The sequence below is a fragment of the Quercus lobata genome, chromosome 11, assembly GCF_001633185.2.
Source record: "Quercus lobata isolate SW786 chromosome 11, ValleyOak3.0 Primary Assembly, whole genome shotgun sequence".
NCBI classification, from domain to species: Eukaryota; Viridiplantae; Streptophyta; class Magnoliopsida; order Fagales; family Fagaceae; genus Quercus; species Quercus lobata.
This window is the reverse complement of record NC_044914.1, coordinates 47,219,574-47,246,837: the sequence shown is the minus strand read 5'-3', so window position 1 is coordinate 47,246,837 and position 27,264 is coordinate 47,219,574. Positions and strand designations below refer to the sequence as shown.

The 27,264-nt window shown below is 32.4% G+C and overlaps 1 protein-coding gene across 7 annotated transcripts; it reads left to right on the top strand.

Moving 5' to 3' along the window:
• The first annotated feature begins 8,915 nt into the window (after positions 1-8,915).
• LOC115967619 (probable disease resistance protein RF9) lies at positions 8,916-26,659 on the top strand. 7 transcript variants are annotated; one of them, XM_031086760.1, is made up of 9 exons: positions 8,916-9,120; positions 9,192-9,327; positions 9,890-10,030; positions 10,152-11,358; positions 16,840-19,953; positions 21,164-21,229; positions 25,978-26,003; positions 26,079-26,140; positions 26,335-26,659. In XM_031086760.1, exons 4-5 carry the CDS (start codon positions 10,767-10,769, stop codon positions 19,839-19,841), a joined length of 3,594 nt encoding a protein of 1,197 aa, XP_030942620.1. In that variant the 5' UTR covers positions 8,916-9,120; positions 9,192-9,327; positions 9,890-10,030; positions 10,152-10,766; the 3' UTR covers positions 19,842-19,953; positions 21,164-21,229; positions 25,978-26,003; positions 26,079-26,140; positions 26,335-26,659. The 7 variants fall into 7 exon arrangements, with proteins under 7 accessions (XP_030942620.1, XP_030942623.1, XP_030942619.1 ...); XM_031086763.1 differs by lacking the exon at positions 21,164-21,229 and having other exon boundaries at positions 16,840-18,764; positions 19,053-19,953; positions 25,978-26,140; XM_031086759.1 differs by lacking the exon at positions 21,164-21,229.
• The last annotated feature ends 605 nt before the right edge of the window (positions 26,660-27,264 follow it).

Genomic DNA, 27,264 nt, shown 5'->3' with positions numbered 1-27,264 from the left:
CCAAGGTAAATTAAATTGATTACAGAGAAAATAAAGTAGTTTCCAAGATTCTTCCTGAGGTGGGTTTCTGGGTACCCGTAGAACCCAATAAATCTCCATGAGAGACCATTTCCTGACTCAGTGATTATTGCATCAATATGGTGGTTTGAAAAGCTCTTGATTTCTAAATTAGTATCAACAGACCAGAGCAGAGCAAGGCCCCCACTACGACCCCTGCTAGGAACAATTAACGCATTTGGAAAACCCAGTCTAAATTTCACCTTCTCCATATGTCTAACTTTTAATTTAGTCTCCGAAAGGAAGACTAGTTTGGGATTCCAATGCCTGACATAATCGCCAAGCGCATGAACTGTCTGGGGGTTCCCAATTCCCCGGCAGTTCCAACAGAGGGAATTCATTGCTTCCGGCGGTGCTGCTGGTGGCTGATCTCTCTTGGTTGTTGTATGCATTAGTAAGGGTTGAGTCACACAGTTTTTTCAGAGGTGTACCTTCATCTTCATCCATAAAATCAAGTCTGCCTGGTCTTTTAGAGCCTGAAAGCTCCTTCACGTTTTGTGTTTGTGGGTCAATATTTTGTAATTTTTTTCCTTGGGCTTTGGCCACTCTCTTCCAATTTCCTCTTATTGGGCTTAATTGCGTGTTGGTAGTTTCCAGGTTACTAGTGGACGTTTTAAAAGCCTTCAGTGGGCTAGTGACTTCATGGGCCTCAGATGGTGCAAGTTTTGGGCGGCCCACTATAGAAGATTCATCTCCTGCCTCTTTTCCCAACCCACCCGTATAATGGAGATCACGTGCATGCTTAACAGGAGAAGGTTCAAGGCTCAATGGGCATACCTTATAACGTAACTCCGGATTTTCTGCAGGTTGCGTATCTGATGTGCCATCTTGTCCTGAGTTCAAATTCAAATTCTCGGAAATCGTGTGGCTTTGTAGAGTTGATGGAGCCACCTGCTCCGCCTCCATATCTGCCGAGTTGGAAGTCATCGGAGTTTGCCGAGCAACTAAACTATCATTTTTCCGCACCTCAAATCCATCACTGCCTATCTTTCTAACTTTTTCAGGCCCACTCTTAGAACCTCCATTTGCTCTTAACCAGTCACCATACTGCCTGGGAGCTTCAGAATTGCTTGAAAATCCATTACAATGTTTTTCATCATGACCAAGAAGGCCAAAATGGAAGCAAAAGCTAGGAAGTCTTTCGTACTTAAAGTTAACCCAGAACTTACCTCCATCCTGATTGACAATGTTACCACCCCTCCGCAGCGGCTTGTTGATGGGTAAATCCACGTGTATTCTCATGTATTTGGCTTGCTCTGAAAGCCAAGATCTCTTATCTGACTCAATATATTTCCCCAAGCTATTACCCAGGTCCCTACCAACCTCTTCAGACATGCTTTCAAATGGGAGACCCCATACCTGTATCCAAAATGGGGAATGGGTGAACAAAATATTGTTGACTGATAACCCCTTTGTCCACCTACACAGGAGTAATAGATTATTATCGAAATTCCATGGACCATTACGCTCAACCCATTCCATCTGGTATTTGGAGTTAAATTTGAACTGAAGAATACCATTCCCAACATCTACAATCCTTAAATCCTGACTCATCTTCCAAGCAGACCGTAAGGTACTCTTCAAAGCTCGCATGTTCTAGTGCCGATCTACTAGAAGCCGACCAAATAAGCTCAAAGCACACTCTTCTAGTAAATCTGATCTGCTGGTGTTTGAAATGGAGATGCTTTCTTCTTCTTCTTTAGTGAGCTGAAGATGCTGAATTCCGTTGATGATTGATTGATCCATATCCATGGGGGTTATTCAAGCCCTAAGGCTTAGAAAACCCAGCGATGACCCGTAGTGGTGAAGGGAGAAAGACTCAAACTATGCGAGAGAAAAGGACTCGTGCAAGGCGAGAGAAACAGAGTTCCTACGAAGGGAGAGAAAAAAGTTTCTTCTGTCCTATTTTCCACCGTCCTTTCCTATCCTTCCTCAAATCAACCTTTCACCTTGTGTCTGGTCCTCTAGTTACTGTCACCCACTCAGACTTTAGTCAATAAGTCTTAATATTTTACTTTATATTTTAGACTTGGGCATAGGACAACACAAGCCAGTCATGTAATCACATCAATGCTGCTACAATCTTTTGCCGAGTACATACAGAAGATACTTTTTTTTTTTTTTTTTCAGCCCTACTCAAAAGTTTTTAATAATAATTTTTTTGACATATAAAATTTTATTAATTTTATTTTTTTTACCCAACAACCATTATTCACGCACTTTTTTTATACATGTATACAAAAATAAAACTAAATGTAAAATGATATTGTGAATAAATTTTACACAATTATAAATAAACTAATGTGAGAGATTGTGGGAGTTAGTTGTGTAAGGTATAGTGCTTTTTCTAATTTAAAAAGCAAATGCTTTTAGGTTCACTTTTCTTCGATTGGAATTGGGGAATAAAAAAAAAAATCAAATCTCAGACTTGGTTTGCGCATGATCGTCTTTAAAAGTTGGGTTCCGGAAAAGACACTCCCAATCCGTGCATCACGTGGGCAAGTCTGAATTTCAACGCGTGAACACCCATTACTATGGGTCTGTTTGGATAAAACTTATTTTGCTAAAACTGAAAACTTAAAACTGAAAATACTGTAACAAAATAATTTTTAAATGTGTGAATAGTACCGTAGGAGCCATTTTTAATGAAAAAGTGGATAAAAAGTGTAATTTGTGGGTCCGTGAACAGTGCATATATACACTGTTCACTGCAGAAAGTCAACAATTGCAGTTCCTGTTCATTAAACAGTAACCGCAATACTCCAAATGAAAACGCGTGAAAGAAAAAAAAACAGAAACGCAACGCAATGCAACAAGTCCAACCCAAACACACACTATTTCCTGCAAACAATTACTTCTCTGACTTGTCCATTCCTAGCTGCTGCAGCTGGATTAAATTGAACTTTGCCCACCACTAATTTCTGCACCACCCAGTCCTCTATCAGACGAGATCTAAGTCGGATCAACGAGTTTTTGGGCCACTACCTACGACAGTCCTCTATTCCTATAAGAGAGTGCAAACTCTTTCAAAGTGTGAGAGCATTAGTATTAGAAAATGCTATTTTATTTTATTTTATTATTTTAAAAAGTTATTTTATCAATTATTTTATTTTATTTCACAGTATTTCTAGCATCTCAAATTACCATTATTTATTCTTTTTTGGCGAAAAGCACATTTTGGTCCCTACATTTTCGTACGATTCCTACTTTGGTCCCTAAATTTTATTTTTACCGCTTTTAGTCCCTGTTTAGAAAAACGCCTTCAGTTTTAGTCCTTTCCGTTAGTGCCGTTAGGGCACTAACCTACGTGGCAAATGGAATTATTAAAATAATAATAAAAAATTTTATTTTGTCATTAAAAAATGCTAAGTCAGCATTTAAATTTAAAAAAATAATTTATTAAATTTAACTAAATAAAAAAATAAAAAATAGAAATAAAAATAAAAAATCACATTAATTAAGATTGAAGTGTGTCCTGAGCAAGAACAACAAGAACACAAATTCAGATCTAAGAACACAAAATCAAAATCCAAAAATCACAAACCCAAAAAATAAGAACATCAAATTAAACCTGAACAAGGAATTAAACATGAAAACAAACACAAAACACATACCTAAAAAATTAAAATAAAACTAGCACAACACAACACTTCCACGGTGGCGCATTTCCAGATCCATTATTTGTCTTTGTTTTTCTTCCAACACAACACAACATTTCCAGATCCATTATTTGTCTTTGTTTTTCTTCTTTCTTTTCAGATCCATGACTCTCTCTTTCTCTCTCAAATACCAACACCTTAGTGTTCAGCATATGGCCGCCGACACAGCGCACGCGTGACGCCGTGGTGGCGCGCCTCGTCAAGACGCTTTCCGTAGCACGGTGGCACGCCTCGTCGATCTATTTCTCACTCTAAATCTCACACTCTTGGAACTAGCGCCCGATCGGACCTCAATGGTCCCCATCCACTTGAAAACCATCGGCCCATCGTGAACCCATCAGTTCGACCAGATCTGGTCCAAGGCGGCGGCATGGCGGCGGTAGTTCTATTTTTGTTTGTTGATTGATGGAAACAATTAAAATAACATGCGTTAATTGATTTAGAGATTAAAATTAATAAAATGAAAATGATTTAAAGACTAAGAGCATTCACATCAGATCATCTAAAGTCTTCTAAAATAGATCTACAGTCCAAATTTTACACATTTTGGGCCAAAAAACACCCACATCAGCGGGTATAAAAATGTGTAAAATCGTGTATATATTTCCATGAGCTACAGTACCCGTGTAAATATACACGGGTACTGTAGCTCGTTTATAATTATTTTATTAATATCTTCTCTCTCTCCTGCATCTGACTCTAGCATCTCAACTCTCTCTTTCTCATTTCATGACTTTTCTCTCATCTCAAGTTCTCAACTCTGCAAAGCCGATTCCCATAAAAAAAAAAAAAAAAAAAAAAGCCTCTGCAAGCCGATCAACTTCTCCTTCTACTTCAAAATCTCAGGCGAAACGAAGACGACGCTAGCTCTCAACTCGCAAAGCCGATTCCCATAAAAAAAAAAAAAAAAAAAAAAAAAAAAAAAAAAAAAAACCCTCTGCAAAGCCGATAAGCTTCTCCTTCTGCTTCAAAATCTCAGGCTTCGAAGTTGAAGACGGCGCTAGCTTGGCGGAGATCTCGCGTGGCACAGACTGAGTCCGATCGGCGAGTTTGGGCGGCAAGTGAGTTGGGAACACCGATCAGCCTTTCCGATCCAACAATCCGTTTGGAAACGAAGACGGTGACGGAGAATTGATCGGACATGGAGGGTGAGTGGGTCAGATTTGTTGTAATTGTGTTGTTGTTGTTGTGATTGTTGTTGTGGAAGATCAGTGAATCATTGTTGTTGTGATCGTTGTTGTGTCGTTGTTGTTGTGGAAGATCGGTGAATCAACGGCCGGATTTTGTTGAAGGGTGGCTGGCTGGGTGTGGGTGTGGGTGTGGACGGAGAAGACGAGGTGATGAGTCCGTGCTAGAGAGGAGAGGGAATGAAATAATAAAAAATGTAAAAAAAAATGAATATTTTATTAAATAAATGTGTAGAATAGATAAACTGATATGGGTGTTTTATAAAAGTGGATGTGTAAAATAGAAAAAAGTAGGTTTTTTCTTACAAAATAGACAGAAAATTTGCACGAGCTGATGTGGTTGCTCTAAAAATGATAAAATGGATATGTAAAAACCAAAATGAAAAAAAATTCAAAATTGAGAATAAAAGTGCGTTTACTTTATTCAACTTAAATTATTTATATTTTTAGTTTGTTTCATACTTTAACTGCACTATTGTTTGATGGGATGGGACACGTTTTTTCTTTTTCTCTATGATAGCTTTTCTGCCCCTTTGTACCCTTTTCTGCCATGATAATTGATAGAACTACGACACGTTTTTTCTTTAAAACTTAGCCATAGGCATAGGATGAGAGGACTTAGGAGTAGTGGAGTACAGCTGTACAGGCTGGTCGGTTTCTCCCACCTTTTTATTTTATTTTTTTTATCTGAAATTTTATATATTATTATAAATTATTATATCTACAGTGAATTTATGTACATTAACAGTGCGGTTACTGATTACAGCTGTACAGGCCGGTCGGTTTCTCCCACTTTTTTATTTTATTTTTTTATCTGAAACTTTATACATTATTATAATTATTATTATTATATCTACCGTAAATTCATGTGCTTTGACAGTACAGTTACTGTTTATAAACCCTAAAAAATATATATATATATTTATATATATGAAACTCAAAACGCAGACACGCCATAAGCTCCATCCAAACGAATAATCAATCTTCTATTTATTTAACTTAAATTATATATATTTTTAATTTGTTTCACAGTTTCACTGCACCATTGTTTGATGGGACGGGACACGTTTTTTCTTTTATGCTATGATAGCTTTTCTGCCCTTTTTACCCTTTTCTGCCATGATAATTGATACGAGTGGGACACGTTTTTTCTTTAAAACTTAGCCATAGGCATTGGATGATAGGACTTGGGAGTAGTGGAGTATAGCTGTACAGGCTGGTCGGTTTCTCAAATGAGCAAAGTTTCTCTCCAAATTAGTTTGGAGAGAAACCTTGAATGTGAATTTTGAAAATCTAACCGTTAGATGACATGTTCTTATTACATTATTAATATTTACAAAATTTTAAGAAGATAAAAAATTAATTGTTATGTCATCAAATAAATGTTATAATTTCAAGTTTTTGTGATCTAAAGTTGTATATAAAAAATAAGTTAATTGATCAAATAATAAATAATATCTAATTTGAACGAAATTTGATACGTATGTTAAAAACATAAGGAACATGAAATTCAACGGTTAGATTTTCAAAATTCACACCCTAAAACTTTGTTCTTCTCAAATTATATTTGAACATCAAATAGAATATTAACATCAAATTATATTTTAAAATTTAGAAATCTAACAAATAACTTCAAAATTTTTTTGCTAAAACAAATAACTTCAAATTTAAATAAACCATTGATGGTACATGCATTTGGAGAAATTTGCTCCAAGCATATGGAATATACTAATATATGCCTTTTAGCCCATATACAGGCTATCGGCTAGTATCAAATTTCATTAAGTTATTTATAGTGCAATTAAACTTAAATAAGAAGTTGTAATCTCATTTTATATGCGGTAATAATTTATTTAAATAATTTAGAGACTTTCAAAGGTTATGTCCTTTTGTATGTATTAGTGTTGTAAGTCTTGTCTCCCCTTCTCACCTCCTTCCCCATTCCCTGTGTATTTTGTGTTACTAATAAAAAAAAATATATATATAAAAATGATAAGTCAACCTAGAAGTTTGTTTTTTATTTTTATTTTTTTATGGCTCAATCACAATGTTTTTTAATTTTTCATCATTTGACCATATTTAAAGGGTAAATTATATGTAACTCTACTAAAATTTTGAGAAACGAAACTTCATCCCAAACTTTAATTGAAATAACACTACTTTTCCTTGAGGTTGGAGAAAATTAGCAATCTTTCAGTTAATAACATTAACCGAAATTTCAAAATTTAAAAAGATTCCTTTGACCAAAACTAGATTTTAAATAAAAAAATATAATTTAAAACTTTCGTCTAAAATTCCAAAAGTTATTAAGCCGGCTCTGTCCGGGCCGGAGAAGAGCTATCCTCTCTAATCACATCAATATTGCGACAAATCTTTTGCCACGTACATACAGAAGATACTGTATGATTAGCCAGCACGAGTAGGAAAAAAACAGGGCTCGCAGTCACGGTATTAAAAAAAAAAAAGACTGGCTGTATACAACAATATGAAATATAAAAACAAAATAAATTTTTTTGTTTCCAAAAATAAAATAAATTACTTTGTATACAACTTATTTATAATTATGCTGAATAATGGAGGTTCGCATGGTTCACGTTTTCTATTTTGTTGAAACGTTTGCTAATAGCATTCGTATCAATGACTATAAATATTTTAGTCCGTAGGTCATTTTAAATACTTATTTTTAATTTTTAAATAATATTATAAGTGTTTTTATATACTTTTTTATCTATATGTATTTCAAAAAATTACAAACAATACTATTCAAACTTCTTTATCAAACGGACCCTTAGTATTTAGGATCTATTTGGTACATGTGTTGAAATAATAGTTTTCAATTTTTTTAGAAATACATGTGGGTGAAAAAACGTATAAAAATACATGTAATGTTATTTAAAAATTGAAAATATGTGTTTAAACTTGTGTACTAAACGAGACCTTAATATTTCAAAAAATTACATTATCTATTATACTATCTCACTCTAAAATACATTTGACATCAAAACTTCTTTTTTTATCATTTTGTTTAAAATAATATAAACTACTCAATAAAATAATAACACGCAATCTTTTCCACCACAAATATTAAAATAATAATATATATTTTTTAAGATCGGAGCTACAGTGAGATTTCAAAGATACGAGCTTACTGCAGCTCAGTTGCTTTTTTTTTATTTTATTTAAATGTTTTTTGTGACTTGTTTTTTAGCATCTTTTATAAATTTAATCCAAAGCCCTTTATCTTTGGCACTGACATTTGATTTGACACAAAATTGTCAGATAGAAAGACGAAGAAAACACAAATTCTAAAAACTACTTTTTTTTCTAGTTTCATTTTGGGTTCGGTAAAGTAGAAAAGGAGGGGCCCGAGGTAAAGTAAAGCAGAATTACTTTAAATTGAAAATTGAAAATTTTAAAAATAAACTTTAAATCTCAAATATTAAATAAAAAAGTAAAAAAAAAGTTAAAATTAAAAAATAAAAGTGGTAAAAATTGATGTGAGTAGGTATGGTGTAATTGTTTAGTAAAAATTGATGTGAGTGGGTGTAATTGCACCCGGATCCAGATCGGAAAATTTGGACACGGTTGACCGTTGACGAAAAGAAAGAAGATCGAATTAAGTGGAATGAAATTATAACAATATAAAATATAATTATAAAATAATGTTCACGACTTGTTTATAATTATGCTGTAAGGCTTGAAGCATTTTCCTCTCTCTCTCTCCAACAGCTTGCATATAGCAAGCTGTATATAACCATATTCATGTTATGTAACTGTTATCACTGATCCAGGTGAAATCTTAGAGCACTTACAATAATAGTGCTAAAAAGTTATATTAGTATATTTTAGCTCTCTATATATAAAAAACAAGCCCTAACAGTAGAGTTATTTTTTTTTTAGCTGATACGCTACAGTGCACATTTATCTATAGATGTACACTGTAACTGTGAGCAAAAAAAAATATAATTTTTTATTCTGCCGGCTCCTTTTTTTATTCATTTTTTATCACCGTCCCTCTCTCATCTCTCTCTGAACTCATCATTCTCTCATTCACTCTCTGAACTCGTCTCTCTCATTCACTCTCCGGTCTTTCAAGCTCGTCAACGTCGCCGACCCATGAAGCTCGACTCATCCTCATCTCTGAACTCATCTCTCTCATTCACTCTCCAGTCTCTCAAGCTCGTCAACGTCGACTCGTCCACCTCAAGCTCACTCCGGTACAACTTGCTTCTTTTTTTTTTCCTTTTATCAAATCCGGTCTCATTCACTCTCTCTATTTCACTGTCAGCTCTCATCTCAAGCCTCTCAAGCTCACTCTCTCAACGTCGCCGGCCCGACCATCGTCAACGTCGCCGCCATCGTCAAGTTCAGACCCACGCCGCCGATCTGCCTCGACGCACTTCTCTTCCGCCGATACACTTCAGGTCAGTCTCTGTCTTCTTCATGTGGATGCTTTGGGTTTTTGATTTGGGTATACTCTTCCGCCGATCCACTTTGGGTTTTTGATTTGGATCCACTTCATGTGGATGTCTCTGTTTTTTATTTTTGATATATGATTTTTTATTGTCGTTCTGGATTATTGGCTTGGTGATTTTGGTAGATTATTTTGGTAGATTGATGATGATTATGGTTTGGTAAGTGTGAGTGATGATGATAATGATTAATGTTCTTGATGGATGAATACGGTAGTTTCTCATTGATGATGATGATGATTATGGATATTGTGATATGGTGTTCTCTGATATGGGTGGATTTTGTTGGATGTGTTCTGTTGCACAAAACTAGAAACAGAGCACACGTTTCTTGTGGTCATTTTAATGAGAAATTGTTAGTTTGGTTTTGAGTTTTGATATAAATGTACAGTTGGGGATTTTCTGTGTGCAGGGAAGTTTTGAGTTTTGGTATGCATAATCATGTTCTATTAATATAATTCTAAGTATTTTAAGTTTTGATATAAATGTAAGTTTGGGAATTTTCTGTGTGCAGGGAAGTTTAGAAGAGTCGGTGGTGATATTTTAGAATTTTCTGTGGCAACGGTGGCGGTAGAAGAGTCGGTGGTGGCTGTGACAGTGGTGGTGGCGGTGGTGGCAGCAGTGGCGGTGGCGACAGTAGCAGTGGCAGTTGCAGGTGGTTGTAATTGTTGTTTATTGTAATGGATATATTATTTTATTGTAGTGGATATATTATTTTATTGTGATATTTATATTATTTTATTGTGTTGAAAGCTAAAATAGATCCACTGCTGCAGCATGTGTGTAGGTAAAATAGGTAAAGTAACTTTTGGTGGAGCTAAAAAGCTAAAATTTTAGCTCTACTACTGCGAATGCTCTTACAAAGAGAGTGTATTTTCTTGCAAAGTCTGAAGTAACATCCAAAGTCCCTATTCATCTTCTTTCTGGTGAAGAGTAATGGCTGTGTCTGTTGTGTCCGGTGTGGTGACAAGGCTTGGTAACTTGCTCGCACAAGAAGCAATATACTTGTCCGGTGTGAGTGACAAAGCTCAAGAGTTACAAACTGAGCTTACACGGATACAATGCTTTTTAAAAGATGCAGATGAGAGGCAGAATGAATCAGCATTTGTAAAGAATAGCATTGCAGAAATGAAAGATCTTGCTTATGATGCAGAAGATGTCATTGCGACTTATGCCCTCACAGTTGCATCCAGAAGGGGAAGAGGCATACAAAAGGTCCTAAAGAGGTGCGCTTGCATCTTGGATGAAGGAATTACGGTGCATCAGGTTGGGTCAAAGATTGATGCTATGAAGACGAGAATTTCTAATTTGAAACAGAGTTTTCAAGAATATGGCATAATAAGTGAATCAACTCTGTCTAAAAAAAAAAAAAAAAAAAAAGAGAATCAACAATGCAAGCAGGTGGGTCCAGTTCTTCGAATGAGAGGGAACGAGAGCAAAGGCAAACATTTTCTCATCTTGAAGATCATGTTGTTGGGTTTGACGTTGATCTAAAGAAATTGGTGGACTTTTTGGTGGAAGGAGGGGAAGACAAGAGAGTTACTTCCATATGTGGTACTGGTGGTCTGGGAAAGACCACTCTTGCCAAGATGGTTTATAACCACCCTGAAGTCAATAAGTATTTTCACTACTGCGCTTGGGTATGTATCTCACAAAGACCTGTTTGGGAAGAAATTATGAATAACCTCTCTCAATCTCTAAAGGTTCAAATTAACGGGTGGAGTGATGCAGAACTTGTCAGGGAACTTCGTCAAGCTCAGGAAAAGAATAAGTGTTTGATTGTTCTAGATGATATTTGGAAAATTGAGGATTGGAACATTTTGCATGAAGTCTTTCCAAAAAAAAGTAAGATATTACTTACCTCTCGTAATAGGGATGTGGCTTTGCATGTGGATCCTAGAGGTTTTCATCTTGAACTGCGGTGCCTAAATCCTGAAAGCAGTTGGAAATTGTTTGAAAAGCTGGCAATATCTTGGAGATCAGGTACAAGTAAAATCTAGTACTACCATTTTAAATTTTCTTTTCTGGAAATATTAATTTGAAAAAAAATTTCTTTTCGTTTTTCAAATTAATTTGGTGAAAAAGAAGAGTAACTCAAGGTGTTACAGGCATAAAACATATTTAAGGCATGTTTGATAGACTATAACAGACAAAACAAGTAATTAATAAAAGAATTTAAATAACAAAATAAACTATAAATTTTTAATATTAAATTTTGCTAGATCTAAAGGAAAACATATAAGTGTGTGTGCATGTTTTTTCCTCTAATATCAATCTTTATTTGGAACTTGTGAATGTAGAAAGTAGAAACTTAATCCCAAAATTATGAACAAAATGTTGCCTCAAGGAAAAATAAAGGGTCTTATTTCAATTTGATTTGGTATGGCTAACTTGCATTTGATGACATTAAAACATAAAACTTCAATATGACGAATAAAAGATAGAGAAAGGTTTCTTTAAAATATTTGAACAAGTGTACGAAAATGCTGGTTATATAATTTTAACAAAAGATAAATTAATGCATATAAACTCGTTAAAACCCATTCGGCAAACTTTAATTTTAAATCTTTCTCCAAAAAAAAAAAACTTTAATTTTAAATTGTGTAAATAATTCTTGTCACTCCAGACATAAAATTGACAGATGGACAAGCTTAAAGTTCATATTTAAATTAGATGCAAACCAACTAATGATAATTCCAGAAACGGAATACTAACGCACATAAAATGATATTAAATTTTTTTTAAGTAAGTTAAATTGGATTTTAAATTAATTTGTGAAATTGATATGGCCAAGTGCCTCTAGATGGACCACCATATATTAGTATACTGCATAAAGTAGGGCTATTGGCACAATAGTTTTACAACAATTTCACAACAAAGTTAAGATGATAAGTTGTTACTAGTTTCCATCTTGGTTCATTACTTATATCACAGATATCACATATTTACCTACAATTAACAGCTTGTAAGAGATAGTACAAACTTTAGTTTGTGGGTTCAAAAAGAAAGATATAATTTTGTTTTTTTGTTTTTTTTTTTTTTTGTTTTGAGCCCCTAAAATAAAAATTTGAACATCTTGACTCCCAAAACTTATTTATTTATTTTTTTTCGAGCCTAGTTGAAATAAGTTTGAATATAATCATCTTAACAATTTATTCTTGCTAATAAAGTTATAATTAATTTATACTTTTGATTGAATTGATGAGTAGAGTGGCTAAATTTGATTGCGCTTTTAATTTGTTATTTGTTAAGTGGGAATTGGGACGTGGGGTGCCGGTCAGCTAGTTAGTGGTTTGCAAAATGTTTACAATAAAAGTCAATTAAACAATTATACAAGAGGTGATTCTAAAATAACCTAAGGGTTCCCTGCAAGGTTCGTCCACCGGGGGTGAGTCAAGGCCTAAGAAAAAAAAAAAATTAGACAAGGAGCATGGGACATTTTAGTGATTGAGTGAAGTCAAAAGCGAATGATAACGCAACAAAAATTTTCTTAATACAATTTCAAAGACGGATTGTTGTCAAAGTTAAGTTGAATTGTTAAATAAAATAATTGTAAAAAGTAAAGACATAAACTAATAGAAAAAAATATTATAAGCAATAATAATTAAAGGTCACTTAACAACAACAATTAATATGTTAATTGTATTTTTTAAATCTGAGATAGAAATCCTACTCTAACTTAATTTAAGCGTATAAGCGTATATGTGAGTGAATCTTCCTCTTAAAGACTTGAACCCCCAATTAATTGTTCTACCCCTCCCCACCCAAAAAATAATTTGTACTTGTGAAGTGATCATCACATCAAAGTTATAGTTTATATTTTATTCTCTTGCTAGCACTATAGACAAATTTGTAATAAGGAAACCATATAGACCACAAGATTCACCTCCCATGCATGATTCATCTTCTTACTGACATCTATAGAAAAAATTTCGGGAGCGGCCACTACAGCTTGTCACCTAAACTTTGTTGTTAAATTGTTGTAAAAATGTAGCTCATAGCTTTATTCTATTTTTATAAGCGCGCGCACACACACAGAGGAGAGGGAAAGAGACTTCAACACAAAAGCACACCATATACTCCACTAAAAAACCATGGTAAACACACACTACTTGATAACCTACACAATGCTTATTCTAGTTTAACACAGTATATAAGGTCTTCTTCTATTTTTGTATGATGGTAATTGATAAGCATTTATTATGATTTATTGTATATGGAATTATATGTTCAGGAATTTGACATTTATTAGGTTTACATTTGTATATGGAACTATATATTCTTCCATTTAAAGAAAATATGATGTACTGATATTCTAATAAAGGATTATAATATAAAATATAATTTTATTACAAATATATGACGTTGAAAATGGTGAGATTTAAAAAACTTATATGGCATAATATTATGAGGTGAGACTAAAGTCAAACGGCTTTGGTTGTATATACATTGTCCGATAACATTTTTATCTTATACTCTTCATATTTGAAAATTTCAAGATGATTAAAAATTAATAACTATGTCATTTATGATATGTTTAAATTTCAAGTTTTTATATTTCAAAACTATGCATATAGCTAAATTCATAAATCAAGTAGTAAACAATAGTAGATCGGAAAGAAATTTTTTATGCATGTTAAGAACATAGAGAGAATATAATCTAACGGTTCAATTGTCGAAACATTAATTCCATAAAAAGTTAGTAAGTAGTGTACATTATTCAGAGTTACACAAAATTATTTGAATCCCACTCCATATATAAAGCAAAAAGATAGACGTAGTGGCAGAGCTTAGATTTGATTTTAGAGGAGGCAAAAATTACATTTTACACTCACATTTACATATGTACATGTGTACATATATATATATATATATATATAGTATTTGAGAGTTGAGATTGACTTGAGAAACAACAATGTGCATTCTCAAAAAAAAAAAAAAAAAGGCAATGAACATTGTAATATGTACGGAGCATAAAATGGAAATTTGTCTTATGTCAAAATTAGTTTTCCAATTTATAACTCACAAAGAGGAAAAAAAGTACTGAATGTTAAATCAAATCATTGTTTGAAAACACTTGGCATCAATTTTAAATCTTTAAGAAAATATGAACTATAATAAGACCATGACTTTTTTATTTTTAATTTTCATTTATAAAGAATAGTTGCACTTCAAAGCCTATATATTAGCAAATTAAATGATCGATTTGATTTGCAACAAAAGTAATCTCAATCTTACAAATGTTTGACAACTTTTTTTTTCCATCCCCTTCCTATGAATGATTTCTTATCATTATTTTTCCAAACTTAGTTTCCTTTGTGAAGTTATTTTCTTCTTTGAACAAATCATCAGTATTTTAATTGAATGTTCTATCAATATGAAATAAATGCAAGTTAGATATATATAACCTATTTCATGAGCTCAAAATTGATAATGAAGATTGGAGATTAAAGTACGGATCAGAAGATTGTGGGATGTTTACAATCTAAAAAATAATGAAGTCATTAATCTTTATATATTTTAATTTCTTAGAAGAACATTTTTTTGTTTTTTTTTTTTTTTGTGTAAACCTTAGAAGAACATGTTAGATACACATGCAATGATATATTTTTAAATATCAATTTTTTTTTTTTTTTTTTGGGTTTAAATTACTGATTGATTGCTGAAATCATGGTTATATACGGCAATTACATACCTGCAAATTTAAATATGCATTTGTTCATCACTTTACGAAAACATTAAAAGAATACCATATTTATGACATTAAAAATAATTTTGGTGTTACTCCTAATACTTAAAATCGTCTTTGTATAATATTTAATTATAATTTACAAATATATAATACCCATTCAACGCACAGGTCTAATATATATATATATATATATATAAGTAGGAATCTCAGCCACAGTTGTTAAAGGGAATTATTTTAATTATAGGGTTTCAGTTAACTCAACTGATAAAATATCTTATGGTTAAATAATAGATCTAGAGTTCAGTTCCCACCTAAACCAAAAACTGATAGGTGTCTTAGTCTATAAGTTAAAACTTGAAACTCTATAAATAAAAAAAACAATTATTTTAATTGAGTCTTCAACCTAATTCAAATTTTCATTTATGTTAATGTATTAATTATTTGTCACATGTTAACGGGGTAATACATTTATTTTTATGCATTGTATATTTACAGATGGTGCATCAATTTTTTATATTAAAAGGATTTATTTGAAATACTTATTATCAAAGACAAAAACATAGTTTCGTTGGAGTTTTGACATTCTTCCTTATGTTTAATTGCTTTGAAATATACACACACACACACATCTGTGGAATAACTTTAAGTAATAGTACAATACTCAATAATTTTTTTAAAATTGATATATTAAAATTTGTATGTTAGATTATATGTTCTCTAGTTTCTTAAGATGCATGCCACATTTTTTGTGAATCAAATTTTGCTTATAATTCATTGCATAAACTCATTTTTTATATATAATTTTATTACTAAAAATAACTTGAAATTAAAACAATTTATAGATGAAGTTGTAATTGATCTCAAATCATCTTAATTATTTTGATACTAGAGGGTGAAAGAAAATAAAAAAATCCAATGTTAGGTTTTTCTGAATTTGTATCCTATAAAATAATATTAAGAGATGTAAAATTTCTTAAATTTATATTTAATATAACTTTTTTTACATGTCCCCCAAAAAACTTTTTTTTACATAAATATCTGGTATAACTTGAACCCTATATATAGGAAAATTCTTAAGTACACTTGAAGTATAGTGAAATGATGCTCCCTCTTATCACATTCATAGTGGACCCACAACAAATTTAATAAGTGGACTCCACCATGAATGTGAGGAAAAAAGAGAATTATCATCATTTAGCCTTCCATTGTTCCACTTCACCAAAACTTGCATTGATGTTAATGCATTTATTAACTTTCATGTGCTAAACGGTTAAAAGCATTAATTTATGTGTACTAAATATTTACAAATTGTGCATTAGTTATTTATATAAAAAAACTAATTCATAATAAGTATTTTAGAAAAATATTATTTGGAATATGATATTCTGCTTTGACGAACAATGGAAACCAAAAATATAATAATAATAATAATAATAATAATAATAATGGTAACAACAGCAACAATAACAACAACTGCAATAAAAGTGTAAAAATCATTTTGTTCTTTTATATATCATGATATTTTTATGGATTTACTAAAGTACTATGTTCATAATTATAGTTTATTAATCTAAAAAATTTATATTTCTAAACTCTTGTAATGACATGTAATGTGTGTATATGCGGGAAGGGGGAGCAAAGTTACCCAAGTTGTTCATCTCTAGGCTTTCAAGTCTTAAAATATAGTTTCATTTTATTATTTTAGTTGCTGATGTTGTGGTCCTCATTCTTCAAGAATAACAAAATTGTTTTGTTTGTTGATGGCTTTCCAGACTCTGTGACCAAAACTATTATGGAGAAGTTAGGAAAAGAAGTGATTCAATATTGTGGGGGTTTACCATTAGCCATCACTATATTGGGAAGTCTTTTAGCAACAAAGCAAACACAGGATGAATGGGAGGAGGTGCATAAACATGTCAAACCATACCTTTACGAAGAGCAAAACTTACTAATCAACAAGGTATTAGCTTTAAGTTATAATGATTTACCTTCCCACTTGAAACCATGCTTTCTTTATTTAGGCAATTTTCCAAAGGATCTTGGGATTTCGACAAAAATATTGATTCGAATGTGGATGGGAGAAGGTTTTATATCAAAAATTCAACACGGTGGAGGGAGAGAGGATACAATGGATGATGTGGGACATCGATATTTAAGGGAGCTAGTGCAGAGAAGCATGGTTTTGGTGGGTAAAAAGACCTCCCTTGGAAGGATTAAAACTTGTCAAATGCATGATCTTATGCGAGACTTCTGCATATCAAAAGCTGAAGAGGAAAATTTTCTCCATTTTACCGATACTCTTTCCATGAAACAACATAAAGAACAAATCGGTAAAGTTCGAAGACTTGCTATAGTTTCGGAATCAGGTGACAATTCCATCAAGGGAATTAAATTCAATAAATATCCTTACCTAAGGTCTCTTCTCTACTTTCAACCTCAGCATGATGAATCTTATTTTAAAGAGTCCTGTTTCAAGAAATTCAAGTTGGTTAGAGTCTTACATCTAGAATATTTTAAAAACCACCAAAGAAAATTACCTAAAGACATTGGATTTCTCATCCACTTGAGATATTTATCTCTCAAAGATAGCAATGTAACTAAGGTTCCATCATCTGTTGGCAATTTGAGGTGCTTGGAGACACTGGATTTGCGGATCAACTTCTCCCCATCATATTGTTGCATTTTACTGGACTACATTTACCCACATACTAATTTATTGGACTCCCTCTCCAAACCGAGAGTGCCAAATGTGTTTAAGTATATGAAACAATTGAAGCATCTTTATTTACCCAGGGATTATAGTGTATGTGGTATGTTGGAACTGGGTAATCTTTGCTATTTGCAAACATTGGTGAATGTTCAGCCCAAAACCATCAAAATTCCCACATGGTTCAAACTCAATTGTCTTCGGGTTCTTAAAGTAAGGACTAATAAAGAAGCCCAAGATGCAATACAAATGCTAATATCAAGATCAAGGTGTCCGTATATGGAAAAGCTAAATCTATATTACCCTGTAAAGAAGCTTCCAAAAGCTCACCAATTTTCTCCAAATCTTGCGAAGTTGACCTTATCGGAGACTAACCTTGAGGAAGATCCAATGGCAACATTAGAGAAGTTGCCAAACTTAAAAATCCTCCGCCTTTTCTCTAGCGCCTTTGAAGGGAAGAATATGGTTTGTTCTAAAAGTGGATTTTCTCAACTTCAATCTATTGTGCTTTCTTCTTTATTGAACCTTGAGGAGTGGAGGGTGGAGGAAGGAGCCATGCCTAGTCTCAGTCATTTGGAAATTAAAGATTGCAACCTAAAGAAGTGGAGGGTAGAGAAAGGAGCCGTGCCCACAATCAATCATTTAGAAATTACAGTTTACAATCTAGAGGAGTGGAAGGTAGAGGAAGGAGCCATGCCTAGTCTCAGTCATTTGAAAATTAAAAATTGTATCCTAAAGGAGTGGATGGTGGAGAAAGGAGCCATGACATGTCTTAGTAATTTGGAAATTAAAGATTGTAGCCTAAAGGAGTGGAGGGTGGAGAAAGGAGCCATGAACAGTCTCAGTAATTTGGTAATTAAAGGTTGCATCCGAGAGGGGTGGAAGGTGGAGGAAGGAGCCATGACCAATCTCAATAATTTGGTAATTACAGATTGCATCCTAAAGGAGTGGAGGGTGGAGAAAGAAGCCATGACCAATCTCAATGATTTGGTAATTAGAAATTGCACCCTGGAGGGGTGGAAGGTGGAGGAAGGAGCTATGACCAATCTCAATAATTTGGTAATTGATGATTGCACCCTAAAGGGGTGGAGGGTGGAGAAAGGAGCCATGACCATGACCAATCTCAGTAATTTGGTAATTAGAAATTGCACCCTTAAGGGGTGGAAGGTGGAGGAAGGAGCCATGACCAATCTCAATAATTTGGTAATTCATGATTGCACCCTAAAGGGGTGGAGGGTGGAGAAAGGAGCCATGACCATGACCAATCTCAGTAATTTGGTAATTAGAAATTGCACCCTGGAGGGGTGGAAGGTGGAGGAAGGAGCCATGACCAATCTCAATAATTTGGTAATTCATGATTGCACCCTAAAGGAGTGGACGGTGGAGAAAGGAGCCATGACCATGACCAATCTCAGTAATTTGGTAATTAGAAATTGCACCCTTGAGGGGTGGAAGGTGGAGGAAGGAGCCATGACCAATCTCAATAATTTGGAAATTCATGATTGCACCCTAAAGGAGTGGACGGTGGAGAAAGGAGCCATGACCATGACCAATCTCAGTAATTTGGTAATTAGAAATTGCACCCTGGAGGGGTGGAAGGTGGAGGAAGGAGCCATGAACAATCTCAATAATTTGGTAATTCATGATTGCAACCTAAAGGAGTGGAGGGTGGAGAAAGGAGCCATGACCATGACCAATCTCAGTAATTTGGTAATTAGAAATTGCACCCTGGAGGGGTGGAAGGTGGAGGAAGGAGCCATGAACAATCTCAATAATTTGGAAATTCATGATTGCACCCTAAAGGAGTGGAGGGTGGAGAAAGGAGCCATGACCATGACCGATCTCAGTAATTTGGTAATTAGAAATTGCACCCTGGAGGGGTGGAAGGTGGAGGAAGGAGCCATGACCAATCTCAATAATTTGGTAATTAATGATTGCACCCTAAAGGAGTGGAGGGTGGAGAAAGGAGCCATGACCATGATCGATCTCAGTAATTTGGTAATTAGAAATTGTACCATGATTGACTGCAAGGTGGAGGGAGGAGCCATGCCCAGTTCCGATCATTGAGAAATTATAGGTTGCAGTGGATTGATGACGATTTCTAATTGATTGAGGTCATAAGTCACAACCCTCATTGCTTGACAAAGGAGGACGGAAATGCTGATCTTTGGCTAACAAGGTACAACAATAAATTCTTGCACTTGCATTTTGATAAATTTTATGGCGCTTCTTTTCATCTAAATATCTCTATCCAATTAATTCCAAATTTACCTGATAATATTGAGCAAATATTTCACTAAAGTAAGGGTAATTCTTCTTTTGATTAGAATGAAGCTCTTATCTATTCTTTTCCACAATTTACACACTTATTTATTAGCTTTTGATCCCACAACTTATCTCTCCATTATATTTACAACTAGTCATTAACCCGTGCAATGCACAGAAACTAATAAAAATGAAATCTAAAGAAATAGTGTTAATTTTTAAATATTTCAACTTGGACCACTTGTTCTAATAAAATTTTTTAAACAATCCTATTTTTAAGAAGCCAAAAAATAAATTGAACCAAAAGGAAATTTAGTTTGATAAAATGTTCACCAAGCAAGTCTTGCAATTTCCTTGAAAAGGGGTAGAATGGTGTAGTAAAATTTCTACATATAATAATTTAAATAGAAAAAGTAATATAATGTAACGCATGAGCCAAGTGTGAATCCTTTATCTAGATGTTCATGAATCAAAATAAATAATAAGACTAGTATTTGACCCTCTCTAATTTGACCCATGTACTATGTAATGATTTTACCAACTAAAGTAATTTTTGCATATTTTAAGTCCAAAACATAGCACCTATCTACTTATTAAGAAAAAAATAGCATCTATCTAAAACATGTTCAATTTGACATTTCAATATTTTCACTAAGTGTATTCATAAGTAAAGACTATTTCTTGCTCATATTCCTTTTGGAAGTTATAGGGATTTGATTTCACTGAATTTTCCTTTTTCTCGTAGTTGGTTATAAGTACAACGGATCTATATATTACTAAAAGCTGAAACGTAGCAATTAATGTTGCTATGCTCAGGTTGAGCCACATCAGCTGTCATGTTATTACCATTCTTTTTCCTGAATTTGTCTTACAATTTAAAATTAGTTTTCTTAAATTTAAACATACTAATAAAAAGAAAATAACTCCCAACCCTTTGTGTTTCACTTTAGATGGCAACCCTTTGTGTTCTACAGTTACAATTTTAAACAGCAACCCTTTGTGTTCCACGGTTACAATCTCAAACGGCAACCCTTTAACTTCCTAACGCCAGACTTTGGCTTTCTAACTCCTTCATCTTTTCTTCTTCTCACACTATATTAATACTGAAAAGTTGGATGATTCAGTTTAGGTATCTCTAAATCTCAGTTGCTCGACCTCTATTCTTGTGGCTGCTTGCATAATAGTTCAATGTAAGAATTAGATTAATAGTGTTGTTCTTTTTTATTGCTGTTTTTTTTTTTTCTTTTTTAATTTTGTTACTACCTTTTTTCTGTTGTGGGTCATATATGCGTTTTTATGTATTTAGGTTGGGTATTTGTCTGATATATGATTGTTTGTTTCTATGTTTAAAATTGATTTGGTTTTTTTTTTTTTTTTTTTTTAATGTTTGAGACGGTAACATTATTTGTTTATTTTGTGTAATTCATGTAATAGAGTTTTAGTAGTTAGAAAATTGAATGATGGAGTTTTAGTAGTAATCGTGTCTACAGAAATTCAATTGAATGATGCAATTCGTACCTGCAAAAATTCAATTTGCTAAGGTATTTTAGTAGTTAGCAAATTGAATTATGGAGTTTTAAAGTCAATACTATACTCAGAACATGATACTTCTCCTTTTTTCTTGGTCTCCTCATTTAAGTGAATCCATCCTTAATCATTGAAATCAATTTAAAATTCATTCTATTAGCTTTGATTGTACTCTTGGCTATATCATAAAAGACTATTTTTTTTATATAATCTTTTTATGGTAATTATTGTCATTTTTGTTGTAGTTGAATCAATATAAGATTATGATAGATATGCATGATTAGTAGTTGTTGCATCTTCATTATTATCACAAGTTTAAGATAGAGATTACCCAAATCAATAGTTGCTGCGTCTTCTTCATTGCCAAATTCGATCATCTTGACAAATCTTTTATTTATCTGATTGTACAACATGTATTTATTTACTTATGGATTCTATTTGATTGTAAGATTTTTATGTCTTTTGGCATAAATTAACTAGCTAGTAAGCTAGCCAAACCGCTTGCTTCTTCAGTTTTTTTAATCTTTTACTTTGCCTCCAACACTATCGTAATTTTGTCTCTTTAATGGCATGTTTTGTCTCCATCGCTATATATATATATATATATATATATATTGTTTTGTAGGATCCAAGCAAGAAAGAGTTTAAGATGATTGCTATATTATTCTCTCAAATTTTTTACGGCATGAACAACTTGCTGTATTGAAGTAATTAGTAATTATAGAATATTTTATATTAATAGTTATTTGTTAATAGGAGTTTGACAACTTTAGAATATGAAAAGTTTTAGGTTAAATGGGTAACAATTTTAATTTTGTTAATTTTTGCTTTCTAAATTACTAAAATCAATAGTAGCAGGTTTCTATTTGTTAATGTTGCTATGCTTAGGTTGAACCACATCAGCTGCTATGTTATTACCATTCTTTTTCCTGAATTTGTCCTACACTTAAAACTAATTTTCTTAAATTTAAAAATATTAATAAAAAGAAAATAATTCCTAACCCTTTGTGTTCCACAGTTGTAATTTTTGATGGCAAACTTTTGTGTTCTACGGTTACAATTTTAAACAGCAACCCTTTGTGTTCCACAGTTACAATCTCTAAGAATAACGACATGGGTAACAACTTTAATTTTGTTAATTTTTGCTTTCTAAATTACTAATAGTGATTTATCATGTTAAATTGATAGTTTATTTGTATATTATTCAGCTACAATGTTGTAATGTTATTATTTTTCTTTCTAATTTGTGAGGTTTAATTTAAAGTATTTCGAATAAGTCATCTGAAATAAAATTCAATACAAAAAGAAATATTGTTAGGGACTCTGTAAGGCTAAGGGGAGCTTGAAGATAATATAAGTTTTGGCCTCATATAACATACTTGTATTGTGAGCTTCAGTTGCTACAAGTAGTATTATAGTAACTTAGATATGAAACTCTAGATGTAATACAAACAGCTAAGGGTAATGACATTCACTAATATTTGTCTTTTAATTTAAATGGTATTTTGCATAATTGCTTTGCATTCATTTGATTTTAATTTCAGTAAATTTTCCGTGCATCGCACGGGTTAGCGACTAGTTTTGTATTAAATTTCAGTCCAAATTTATACTATTTCTACTCCTAGAATCCCTCATAGTCTTTGTCATCAAATCAATCATTTCGTTTTTTATTTATACTTTTTTTTAGAAGATCAAATAGCATACACTAAGATTGTTGTTAGATTACCATAACATGAACAGTATCTAATAACCATCTCTCAAAACTGAATAATGTCAAAACTTGGAACACAAATAGGACATAAAACAAACACATACACAGAACAAAAACACACATAGATTGTTAACTCATGAATCGAGATTCCAAAAGCTCAAACATGTAAAATCCACCAAAATAAACATCACAAATTAATGCATAAAACCATGAAAGCAAAAACTCCAAACTCTTATGAGTCTGAACTAAAAAGCATCCAAAACACCACAAGGAGCAATGAAGTCTAGAAACACAGCATGTCATCAAAATATATTATATACATCAGTACAAAAGACTTTCCTACCCAAAGTAGGTTACAAACTGTCACGTTTTACAATCAAAATTTATTGCAAGTTGGACTACAAATTTGGGTATACATAACAAAGTATGTTTTCTTATATGTTCACAAACTTATATACTTCTTCAAGAAAATATTCAAATATTAAAATGTCATTAAAATGTATAACAATAAAGAACATTAGATCCAGACGAAGTTTACATATAAAAAGAACTTAAGTAATACATGAATATTAACAGAAGTTCAAAACCCTATAAAAACTCAAATATATTAAAACAATACACCAATATAAGAAGTTCAAGTGGTTTGTTCTATCTGGGTACAAAGTTAAAAATAACCTCCAACTTTTTATAGCTTATCTATACCTTCAGGTGCTTTAATTTGTCCAGAAGTCTCTCATCGAGCTCTCTGGTCCGTTCAACCTCACCCTTTAATATTTCAAAATTAATGTATGTCTATCATTAAACAAATAAATGTATTATTATTACCAATTTTCTCAAAATCAACATAGTCAACATTCTTTAAAAAAAATGCCAAAGCTTTATTACAATCTAGTCAAATTGTAATATTAGTAACCTTAAATATGGTCATCACATCTACAAAATTTTGATATATAAAGTGACAAAATTAATCAAACTATAAGACGGCCCCTATATAGGTCACAAAAATAAATTAAAGAAGGAATATATGTTGTACATTTTGAGTACTTTGTTTTTTGTGAAATTTGAAAGAGAGATGAGAGTAAGATAATGGAATATCCAGTTGTGGTCTGTAATCAACCATAGAAACAAATATTAGAGTATAGAATCAATCTTATCAGAAGATAAGTTTTCACTTATGCAAACTTGAACACAAAGACCAAGTACAAGTTCAGTACCATTGCCACCGCCAAATCAGTAAAAATCTCCGATGTAAGACCACATTCATGGAACTGCAATTTTTGTTTATTTATTTTTTTACGAATATGCTTTTAAAAACACCAAGTCACCTCTAAATCAAACTCAAATTCACTGAACCAACAATTCATTCTCGATTATAAATTAAAAATTTGATGAGAAAATCCCAAACTCTAATCTCAATGCACAAACCCACCAGGAAATGAATTGTAAACAAACCAAACCTACTTATCAGTTTCCCCTAAACTTTCAAATACATAATCTTAAAGGTCATTGTAGTTCAATTTTATAGAGAAAAATATAGAAGGATTCCAACTTGGTTTATATTAGAATCTACAAATCCCAAATGGAGCCCTATAAGAATTAGAGTCTAAAACTTTCTGTTAAGATTAAGTTTCATATTCTTCCAAGGTTAGAAAAAGTTATTTTATGAGGAGATAGAAATAGGGATTTACCACCAAACTTTCTATAGGTTACCCAGCCAAACTGTCATGGATTTCAATAATAACTTTTTCTGTTTTATCTACAAAGAAACTATATTGGATTTGCTGGAATTCTCATTTAAGTTCATCCAACGGAGATGGTGTGGTTGAACAAAAACATACAACACAGATATTACCCAACATATACTCAATGCTGCGACTCTAACAACAAAAACAAATCAAGAATTATTTTTTTTTTTAACAAAAATACTCACCCCATCTTCATCACCGGGGCAGTATAACCTAGGATAGTATGCAATATAACCTAGGTAGTACAATTTTTTTTTTTCAATTTCAATTTCAAAGAGATGGAGAGTCATACTTGCATCAACAAAAAACTTTAAAAAAAATCAAAATTTTAGAATTAAGATATAAAAGAAAACAATTAGTGTAGAAAGAAAAAGCATGATACAAAGAATCAAAGGTAAAAAATAGGTTCATGGATCAATGTCTACACAGGAACTTAAAAAACAAAAACAAAAACAGAGAATTTAAATTGTCAATTTAATTGACTGTGAAAAAGAGAAAGAAAATCTCTATGTTCTAATTAAATCATTTATTGTTGCAGGGAAGAGAATGTCTTAGATGGGAGGAGATTGCAAAACTGTGTTTGTTTCAAAATAAAAAATAAAATACAATACAAATTAATGATGTGGAAAATTGTGGAGCTTGCAAAGCTAACGTGTCAAAATTTTAAAAAATCAACAAAAAGTCAAAGATTTTGGATAAATTATACACTTATTTGCCACTATTATTAACAGTTTATTCTTTCTTTTTCTCCCTCGTTTTTTTTTGGGGGGTGGGGTTGGGGGTGGGGGTAGGGGTTTGGGGTCCTTCTACTTTCTCTCATTCCTGCATAAATAGATATTGGTTGATGGTGTAAATATAGTTCTAAATGTTACATGTCTACAGAATATTCCATTTTAATTTTAATTTTTTTTTTTTTATAAATGTTTTGGGCTTAATCATTCTGTGTCTTTTACAGGTGAAATCATGCATGGTCTACAACTGGTACGAGTTGATGTATGTTATACAACTTGAAGATTTTGATTGCACAGATTCATTAAACATATTCTTTGATGCCAGTGTGTAGTGACGTAAAGAATTGTTTGTTTGGTGATGGTACTTTGTATTGATGTAAACAATTGGTATGGGCTTAATCATACTATTTTTTTTCTTTTTTGGGTCCTTCTACTTTCTTTTCATTCCTAAAGCATAAATATATTGGTTGATGGTGTAAATATAGTTCTAAATGTTACTTTAATGAATTCATGTCTACATAATATTTAATTTCATTTTAATTAGTTTTGAGCTTAATCATTCTGCTTCGGTTTTTTGGCAGGTGAAATCATCCATGGTCAGCAATCGGTACGGGTTGGTGTCAGTTATACAATTTAAAGGATATGATTGCACAGACTCATTAAACATATTCTCTAATGCCTATGTGTAGTGATGTAAGGAATTGTTTGTTTGGTGATAGTACTCTATATTGTGATATTTTGTTGGGTGGTTGTTTGCATTAGTGTGTTTTTTTTAGTGTTGCTTTCTTGTTTTGCTTTGTTGGCTTTGCTATTATTGCACTCTTTGTATTTTGTTGAATAAAAGAAAACCAATGTATTATTGGATGAGAAAATAATTCTTTATTTAATCTGGGATTTCTCATATTTCTTCAGGATATGTTTATCTCATAGTATTTTAGATGTATGTTGCTTATAGTGAAGCTAATTAAGTCTATCCTTTTGTTAAGCAGTAGCATAGTATCTTATTAAGCAAGGAATATCAATTAGCATGGATGGAAATTGCTGGTTGATAATCGGAACACTATAAATTCAACATCATTCATAATCAAAGTAATTATTATGAAGGAATTCAATCGTTCTTATAATAGTTTATATAGTTCTAGTTTATGTGAATTTGAGCTGTAAAATGCTTCTTGTAAACTAGAAGATGAGGTTCTTATACTATTGTGATTAGTGGGGTATCATATCCATTGCATATGGAGGACACTTTTTTATTATTTTTTTGTTGAGAGTAGTATCAAATGATTAATTATGTTATCAATTTCTCAATATACCCATAATTAATGTTTTAGGCAAGCCTTGCACTGATAACTATATTGGAGTTCTATTTCTTTGCAAACATTTGTGTTTTTAACTTTATTAGAGTCTTGTATCTCAACTAGTTGACACTTTCTAGTGTGTCCATGATATCAAGGGTTCAAATCCCCCCCTCCTTGTTGTAACTATCGAGTTATCATTTTAGTGTTTATAAC

Excerpts from the sequence above, each read along its gene's own strand:
- LOC115967619 (XM_031086762.1), top strand. The coding sequence starts at position 10,767 with ATGCAAGCAGGTGGGTCCAGTTCTTCGAATGAGAGGGAACGAGAGCAA. Across the intron at positions 11,359-16,839 it reads GGCAATATCTTGGAGATCAG|ACTCTGTGACCAAAACTATT; the intron begins GTACAAGTAAAA and ends ATGGCTTTCCAG.